At 46.5% G+C, this 8977-nt stretch overlaps 1 protein-coding gene across 1 annotated transcript; it reads right to left on the bottom strand.

The window, feature by feature from the left end:
* Positions 1-2885: 2885 nt before the first annotated feature.
* On the bottom strand, positions 2886-8947 carry LOC101764268 (vacuolar protein-sorting-associated protein 11 homolog). The gene is made up of 5 exons (XM_004958335.3): positions 8394-8947; positions 7708-7881; positions 7251-7571; positions 4906-6684; positions 2886-3702 (listed from the first exon to the last, which is right to left on the bottom strand). Exons 1-5 carry the CDS (start codon positions 8634-8636, stop codon positions 3346-3348), a joined length of 2874 nt encoding a protein of 957 aa, XP_004958392.1. The 5' UTR covers positions 8637-8947; the 3' UTR covers positions 2886-3345.
* Between the last annotated feature and the right edge of the window lie 30 nt (positions 8948-8977).

The raw sequence follows: 8977 nt of genomic DNA, 5'->3' as shown, positions 1-8977 counted from the left end.
CAGAAAATCGTTTCTGAAATTGGACAGTACCTTTGTTGAATTAGTTGATTGCGTCAACAGTTATCATCAATGATTTCATTTGTTTTGGCCTATCGAATTTCCTATTCTCGGGGTAAAACTACCATTTGGTTCAGTATTGGTGCCAGAACCATAGATCATTTGTTAGGTATGACCTGTTACTGCTATGTGAATCATTTATTCACTGTTTTATTGTGAACCTACAGCTACATCATTATATACTTAATCAACAACTTCTCTGTCTATGTGATCAACAAAAAATGTTTTTTAGTTTTATTTCAGTTCACAATCTTATCCATCTATCCGTCATCTAATTGTTCACCTTATTACACACTTAAGGGCGCGCTGGTTTCTGGTCTCAACTCTTCACACAATAAATTCAGCGCGGCGCACCAGTAAAAGTGTATTTTCTCGCTACACTAGTAAAGATCTATTTTGTCGCTTTCCAATATGCCACAGCCCAAGATTTTCTTGACACACCTTTGGTGCTGGATTTTTGTGCCATGGTTTTGGTGCCACCGTGTGGCGTGGCTGGATGCCGCTAGAGACCAAGCACACCCTACATCTCCCTCAGGATGGCCAAATACTGTACATTAGCTTTTCTCGTGCCTAGGGGTCGTGTTCCGCCAATGCATGCACATGAATACCCATACTAGCACCATTCAGCCACAGATGATCCTAGATCTTCTACCATACCTCTGTGTCCCCTTCTCCAATCCTAGTGTTTTCTTTTTCCCGGTACATACTTTTAGTTTCATTCCATTGCAACATCTCCACGTTCTGATGGGGCCAGCAGTAGTTGAGGCTTTGATCACGGTTCAGACAATCTTGCAAGAATGCAACGCAAAGAAAGAACTTTTTCTGTAGCGCGTTACGGACCAAGGGGGGACACCCAAGCGTGTCACCCTGTGGCCGGCGTACTTCCAGCACATGCGCTACTCTGCGTTCTGTAGCAGGGGCAATCAAGCTGCAACTGCAAATAGTAACTCAGGAATGTTCAGGGTTCACATGGCAGTAAGGCCACATGCGGAATGAAGCCAGGGAGAGCGACGAGTACCATGGCTAAAGTCTGAAGAGCCAAAGCTAATTGTAACATAGCATAGCAAGCAAACATGTTCCGGAGTTCAATTTTTTTTTAAAAGAATGCAAGTACAGGAGAGATGCTCCACCCACCTCGCATCGCTCGAGCCGGGCGACTCGGGCAGCCGCCGCACCTCCCCGCCGCTAGGCCCGCCTCCACCGCTCCCTACCTCCGCTACCGCGAGGAGGGTGGTGGCAGGGCCACCTCTGACTCTCCCGAATCCCACCCCTAACCCTAGATCCCGTGGCTATCGTCGCTGTCGCCGTGGCTCGAAGCATCGCTCCCCCCTCCGCCGTGCCTTCGGCTCTTCATGCTCCGCCGCGCCATCAGCCCCGCCGCCTGGACACCTCCTCTGGATCCCGGTCGCGAGGGCTGACCCGGCGTCGCCACCGCTGGCGCGGCGGCATGGGGCGTCGCGTGGGGGCTACCGCGGCACGAGGAGGACGCAGGGGTGCGGTGGCTCGGGTGGCCATGGCCAAGTCCGCCATCCCTGCTCCCTACCTCCACCGCCGCCGGAGCTGAGGACTTGATGGGCGACACTCGGCGGTCGGATTCCGGCGGGGCCTCGCCTCCGCCTTCCTCTCCCCATTCACTGTCGCCGCCACCGTGGGGTGGCTTGTGGGCACGGGAACCGCCTGCCCCTTCTCTCCTGGATTTGGTGGTGGCGGCGGTGGGCTGTGGGACGCGTGCACGTCGTGCTGCGGGTTCAGGAACCCGTACACCGTCGCAGCCACCTCCGCAAGGCTCGGCCTTTTCTTGGGCGCGTCGCCGGATGGTCACAGGGGTCACCATTGGTGGAGGTCGAGGGGATCGCCGGGCGTCCGCACGCGGCCGTGGAGGCGGCGCCCTTGGTGGGGTCATGCTCCGCTCCTAGATTTGGTGCGGCAGGACTTCTGGGTATGGTCAACCTGCGCGGTGTGCTCGTCGGTGGAAGACGTCCCCTCACCCCGCACCATGGTCGCTGGTCGTTGGTCGATCTTTGCTGGCTTGGGCTCCTATCTGCCATGCGCGATCCTAACCCCTTCCCCCTACCCTTCCCTTCTTTTCCCCAATCTCTTCACCCCACCTCACCCTCGTCATGCTCCGATCGCTCTTCATGGATGGCCCGTGGATGACCCACTTGCCGCCGGAGCCTCCTGCCCTACCGCAGTGGGTCGCTCGCTCTTCTGCCGATGGTTGTTGTCGAGATGGCGGTCGTTGACATGTTCCCCACCATTGTCGCCGTGGACTGCTCGCTGCCATCCCATCGATTTGCCTCTCATCCAGGCCTTTGCGGTCGGCTGCGTGGAGTTGGTTTTGGGAGCCTTAGCAAAAGCTTTGCGCGTCATTCGTTGGTGCCGACAATGGTTGCGTTCCTTAACATAGCTCACCTTGCTGGGGGCGTTGTTACGGCCACCAAATCCATTTGGTTTTGCCAGGTGAAGACTTGGACTACTCCTTCGTGGGCAGACGGATGATGGCGGCGTTGGCGTCGCTTCCCCCTTGAAGGCATCATCTTGCATGACATTCGATGCCTCGCATGACATTCTCGCTTTACCTCCGCTGGCTCCGGATTGTTAGGCTATTAGTGATGTGCATGTGTTCATGATATCCTTATCTTCTGTAGGTTTCAGTCTTCTTAGGTCATGTGTAGTGTGGTGGTGATGTTGCGGTCTCCTTTTAATATTGTTGTTTGGGTGGTGGTTCTTGTAACTCTGCGCTTTAGGGAAGTTGCATCGTTATAATCCTCTCCTTAATGAAAAAGGTGATATACACATCTTAAAAAAAAAGAATGCAAGCCCAGATCTGGTACAGATTTAATCTCACAAAACTTGTATTGCAAGGGAGTATCTATGGGCAACCCTGGCATGGATACATAAGGTTGCAAAAACCAAACAGACGTGATATCTGCTGAAACATACAAAAGCATGATCTGTGTGATACTTCTGTTGTCAAACAATGAGGGCATAAACTAAACACATCAAAACTCAATGCAGGAAGGTGCAGCACGGTCTAAGCAACATTTGCCCGGAAAAATGGGCAGCCGGACACTGAGTATTTACAATGCCATGTCAACAAAAACTCACAGCATGGATGAAATAGGCAAGATAGGATGACCCAGTACATGAGGGAAACTTGCTATCTGTACCTCGACCTGCTATAACTGATGGACGCAGGAGCGCACTCGCACATCATCAATCGTCGAAGAAAGGGAGAGAACACCATACAATTGCTGTACAAGGCGAAGCAGTACAAGTGGTCCTTCCCTATCGGCTGTTCTCAGGCGGTACGGTTGTCTTGCTTACTATGCCCTTGCTAAAATAGTCTGCGATCACGGAAAACCCATCCTTCGAACCCCTCAACTGCCTGAAAAACAGGTCATGGTCCCTGGCGTTTTGTTCTAGCTTCTGCTTTGCCTCCATAACAGATCTATATTCAGGTGCACATTCCGGGCATTCTTTTTCATTGTCCCCAAGGCAGCGGAGGTGGAATGAATGCATGCACATGAAATGGACAGCTGGAAGATCAAGGGTGAAAGTACAAGCAGTACACTTGCTGAGTTGGAAAACTTTCGCGTTTGTCTTGAGATCTTCAATCTCCCTTTTCATCAATTCCGTCTCCTCCTGTAAAAAAGTATTGTTTGAGAGCATGTTCGATTTCAATCATTGTAGACTAATTCTTGCTTATCACAAATCATGCTACATCTGAGAATGATTATGATAATCCCTCTTTTATACACGAGAAATATAAAAGATTTACTTGTGCATGTGCTTGATATAGGACTATTAATCTTTAGACATGCTCAAATTGCATTGTCAATAGGACATTCTTCTATTCAAGATTTCAAGTGAAACTTTGGAGTGGGTCATCATTAATTTCAAGAATTTCAATGCTACAATGCAAGCACATTTTTGATCACATATTCTGATTTCAATGTCATACTGCCAAAACTAAAAGAAATGGGAAACTCAACCATCAGGAGAAAATGCCCCCCTTTGTCTCAAGAAAGGGGAGTACCAAACCATTTAGGGAGGTACTCACGTCACAATAAAGGGGACTAGTGAACCACTTAGGGAGGGATACTCACAAGAATGCAAGCACCCAGGTTTCTGCCCGCAGCGGAAGGCTATAACAACCAAGCTATTGTAACATAACTGTCCATATTAACCTCTAACTGTATGTTTGACATGAGAATCATTGGAGTTCAGAATCATATTTAATATATTATTAGAAAAAATGACTGTCTAAAATAAACAAGAACAGTTATTTAATATATTATGATGTATGATTAAATAAAAGTAAAAAAATAGAACTAACTTATAAAATATTCCCATGGTGCATGGTATGCATAAGAGAATTTTAAAAATTCAGGGAACTGAGAGAGTATGGTTCAGTACAAAATCCTTTTTTCTATTAAAGAAAACCTAGTTAGTGTGGAAATGTGGTGTTTAGATGCATCCGTACAGTTCATCACATGTAAAGGAGCTTGGTGGTAAACTGAGAGTAGCTGCAGAACAATGTGCTACCTCCAGCTAAATTGTTCGGTATATCATGATTGCAGGGTACAAGGGGAAATTAAATAAATTTACAAGAGTTACATTTGAGGCATCATCTCAATAACACCTTCATTGCATGTGTTAATGCCAAAAGCCAAGCAACAATTTCCCACATACTTATTTTAAACTGCAATGCATTATACCTAAAATCATTTTCTTTATCTTCTACTTGTCAGATATGATGGCTTCTCCTAGATATTTTCAAAGTACAAAGAATGGCAGTGGGAAACAAATGCCGCAATAAATTCACAAAACAAATAAATTACTAACCTGATACTTGTCAATGGATTTTCTGTCATCTTCAATTAACTTTGATTCTTGCTCAAGTTTGCGAGCAATGTAATCCTTGACAACTGAGAGCGTCAAGCACGGGTTTTTTGATAGTGTCTGTAGCACAACAATGGGAGGCACAACATCCTCCTTTTCAATGTAGGTCAAGACCTCTTTAACTTCTTTAGAACAATCTTCCCCAAGCTCCCCAAAATACTTCAACAGGTCACCCCACAGAGATGGATCCCCTCCTTGAGATGAGTCCCCCAGCTTCTTGCAGCATGCAATTAAACCTTGATGATCATGAGCTTGCTTGTAACAACTAATAACTTCTTTGTAAAGTTTTAGTTTCTCATATAGAAAGAGCAATCCATCTTTGAATGCATGTGTATTACAAAGAATAAGAGCAAGGTCAACATCATACAAAGGATCTTCCATCTCAGATGTCCAAGCAGACTTGAGTAATGCAAGCCCTTTCCTTCTCCTATCAACAATATTCTTTGCTATTTTAGTATCTTCTTTTCCAAGATTTGCTTTCTCCCTTGTTCCTGACTTATAACCATTTGCAGTTTCTTTACCTTTTGTCTCTTTGTTATTGTGATTGTCAAAGCCATTTTCTTGTGAGATAGATGGGAAGCTCAAATCATTTGAAATATAAAGCTCTAGAAGGGTGTTATGAATTTCTGTTTGCGCAGGCGAGTCCTTGACTGCTTTGATATAATTTTCCAGAAATTCCATCAGATATTGTGGGCTGTGCACAAATATATTCACGAAATCCATGGGCGACGGTATCATAAGCAAGTGCATGCTGTTTGAACCTCTTCTTGTCGTAGGATCTCCAACATCTGTGCAGAGCCTTAACAGTATTTCAACTGTTTCAGCAGGTCTATGTTCCACAAGAATTTTCCCATATTCTTTTACAGTAAGACCTGCTTGATTTGCCTCAAGGCTAGATATATATTGCAGTGCCTCATCATATCTACCCAGATCCTCAAGTAAAATCTTCAAGTACAACTCATGCCTCCCAGCCTTTTTTGCCACAAACATAGCATGTTCATGATATCCAGCAGCACGGCATACTCTTATGGCAGTTTCCACATCAAACTTGATTTCACCTATCCCATCTTCATCTTTGATGAAATCGTTAAGTTTCTCCACATCTTTCAATTTGGTATAGCAGTTCAACAGAAGGGTGGTGTGGTCTTTGGATGCTAACCCTCTATCATGTAACTTCTCTAAATAATTTGTCAAGTTGTAGATGCGCTTTGCATCAAGGAACTTCTGTATAACATATGATGGTTCAAGATGACCAATAGTGTGGATATACTGGGACATAGCCTCATCATATTCCTGTTTCCCATACAGATGGTCACCATACTTCCGCAGCACCTCAGCAGTTGAAGCAGGATCTGCCTGCTGACTTTGTACAAGATTGATTGCAACTGTATAAAGATTTTTCTTGAACAACATATCAAGCTTACTTTCCATGTCTTTTTCTCCAATGCACAGAATTTTTTTGTCAGCCATAATAAGAATAATATAACCCCACTCACAGACCAAGTGCGAAACATCCCCCACAGGCATGCTATGCGCAATAAGCCGATTCTTAAGATCATAAACATTAAGGGTACCCTTCTGAGTCCTCTGATCTTCAATAATGCAAAGTAAATAACCTCGAAACCAACCTACAAACTTCTTCTCACCATCAAATGCCCAGCAAGGACCCCTACCATCGACTTCATAGAAATACACAGCTTCAGGTCTACCAATAATCAGATCCTGTTGATTGAATATAGAATAGATAAGGTTTGCAGCTAAAAAGATCAAATTATAGTAACAAATGTATTAGAATAACACAGGTATGATGGATAAAGAAGTACATGCGCAACAAAATAACTGATTGCCCGAAACTATAAAACCAGCCTAAAGTTTTCTAAATTTGTTGTATACATTGTCTTATGGACAAAACCACATGGCCAACATCTGTAACCAACTGGATAGTGATTCTGTGGATTAGGACCCCGTTTTTAATACTGAGCCTATTTGGACAATGCACACACGTTACCTGCCAAGGGTATCATATGCCACAGGGTTTGTTGTTGCTGCAACAGCGTTGTAGTTGGCAGGTTACAGCAAATTCGAGGCTAGACAAATTAACCACAAAGTTCCTGCTAGTAAAACATCTTTTGGTCATGAACTGCACCCTAGTCTGTCTAAATTATTTGCAAGTCAAGCAACTGACCAAATAAGTCCTAAAGCATATTAAATTGCACAAAAGTTTGCAAAATGAACAGGTAAAGCTACATGATTAGAAAATTAGCAGAGGAACATGTGCAAACCCCTACCATTCGGTCACTCATTGCCACAGCATTGGTCTGGCAACCAATCTGATCAAGTGTTTGCCTCCTTGGTGGTTGAACATGCAAGCTGAACAAGGATACAGAGCTAGGAGTTACAGCAAAAAGCTGATGTGCTTGCCCCTCAACTCGGAAACCAAGACCAGTGATAGGCAAACTAGTGCTGCCATCAGCCTCAACCTGCAACTTGAAGCGTGTAATACGCTCACGTGCGATGTCTCCTTTGATGCAATAAATGAAACCATTGTCCAGTCCAATGGCAATCAACAGTATAGGTGGTGCTTCTTCTAGAACCATAAACGATGTAATCTGCAAAAGTCAGCAAAATAGCCAATTAAACTAGAATCAGATGCAAACATACATACGTATAATCCATACAAATCCAGTAACAAAAGATCATCTGAAATGCATTACACTGCGGTCAGAATGAACTAGGACAATTTACCTTTGCTTGAGGAAACTGGTCAGTGAAGACACGCAGAATTTGAACACAGAAAGGAGCTGTTGTACTTGATCCCTCTTCTTGTACTTTATCAAGGTCGAAAACCTTGAGACATATTGCCGATGATTGCGAAGATGACTGATCATCATCTCCAACCGTGACAAGAACATTTTTTTGCTGATCACATAGACAGATAAGTTGTTGATTAAGTATATGATGTAGCTGTAGGTTCACAATAAAACAGTGAATAAATGTTACAGGTCATACCTAGCAAATGATCTATGGTACTGGCACCAATACTGAACCAAATGATAGTTTTACCCCGAGAATAGGGAATTCGATAGGCCAAAACAAATGAAATCATTGATGATAACTGTTGACGCAATCAACTAATTCAACAAAGGTACTGTCCAATTTCAGACACGATTTTCTGGCAAGATCAGTCACAATGCAAGACCATAGAGGATTGGCAAGCCTCACGTCAGTTGGACATACTGAGCAGCTGATTCCAAGTAGTAAGAAGAAACATGCCATCTTTTCTTTTTTGTTTTTAATGCACCCTAATTACACATGACCCAGGAGTAGACGACGCTAACTAGTACAGTAACAAGAAACCTATCGACAAATTCAACGACTTTCCGAAGTGGAGAAGAATCCCGCCGCATCAGATCGAGTCCGAGCGCCCGTACCTTGAGCTGCTGGAGGAAGAGGACGGAGGAGGCGTGGGCCTGGAAGCCGTAGGAGAGTCGGAACCCGCGGTCGAGGAGGCCCACGGTGCCGTCGTCGCACCCCACCGCGACGCGGCCGCGGCCGCCCGAGGAGCAGGTGACGCGGCCCGCGATCTCGGCCGGCACGGCGACGGACGACGACCCCCCGCCGCCGCGGCTGACCGCCTTCTCCTCGAAGAACTCGAACTTGCGCCACTGGTACATGCCGGGCCGACACGAGGCGGGCGGATCGGGCTCCGGCGGGATCGGGCTCGGCGTCGGACGGTGGGGGGAAGCAGGAGGGGAGGGGAGGGAGGCCGCGCGGTCGGGTGCGACTGGACCGGGTGCCTACTATGGATGGCAACGGGCACCCGTGCCCGCCGCCCGTCACGGGCAAGAACTTGTGCCCGCGCCCGTCACCCGCGGGCACACCCGTGCCCGCTAGATCACAGATCACAGATCGCGGTGGAGCGGGCGATGGGCGAGGGCGGGCGCCGCGCGGCGCGGAAGTAGCGGCGGGCGGCGGCGGGACGGCGAGGGTGCGGCGGGGCGAGGCGGATGAGGTG

This window comes from Setaria italica, chromosome II (assembly GCF_000263155.2).
Source record: "Setaria italica strain Yugu1 chromosome II, Setaria_italica_v2.0, whole genome shotgun sequence".
Classification (NCBI taxonomy): Eukaryota; Viridiplantae; Streptophyta; class Magnoliopsida; order Poales; family Poaceae; genus Setaria; species Setaria italica.
This window is presented reverse-complemented; position numbering and strand designations above follow the sequence as displayed.

Coding starts and splice junctions, on each gene's coding strand:
- LOC101764268 (XM_004958335.3), bottom strand. CDS start 8,636: ATGTACCAGTGGCGCAAGTTCGAGTTCTTCGAGGAGAAGGCGGTCAGC. Junction 7,882..8,393: donor TCTTCCTCCAGCAGCTCAAG/GTACGGGCGCTC, acceptor CTATGTGATCAG/CAAAAAAATGTTCTTGTCAC. Junction 6,685..7,250: donor TGGCAATGAGTGACCGAATG/GTAGGGGTTTGC, acceptor TTCAATCAACAG/GATCTGATTATTGGTAGACC.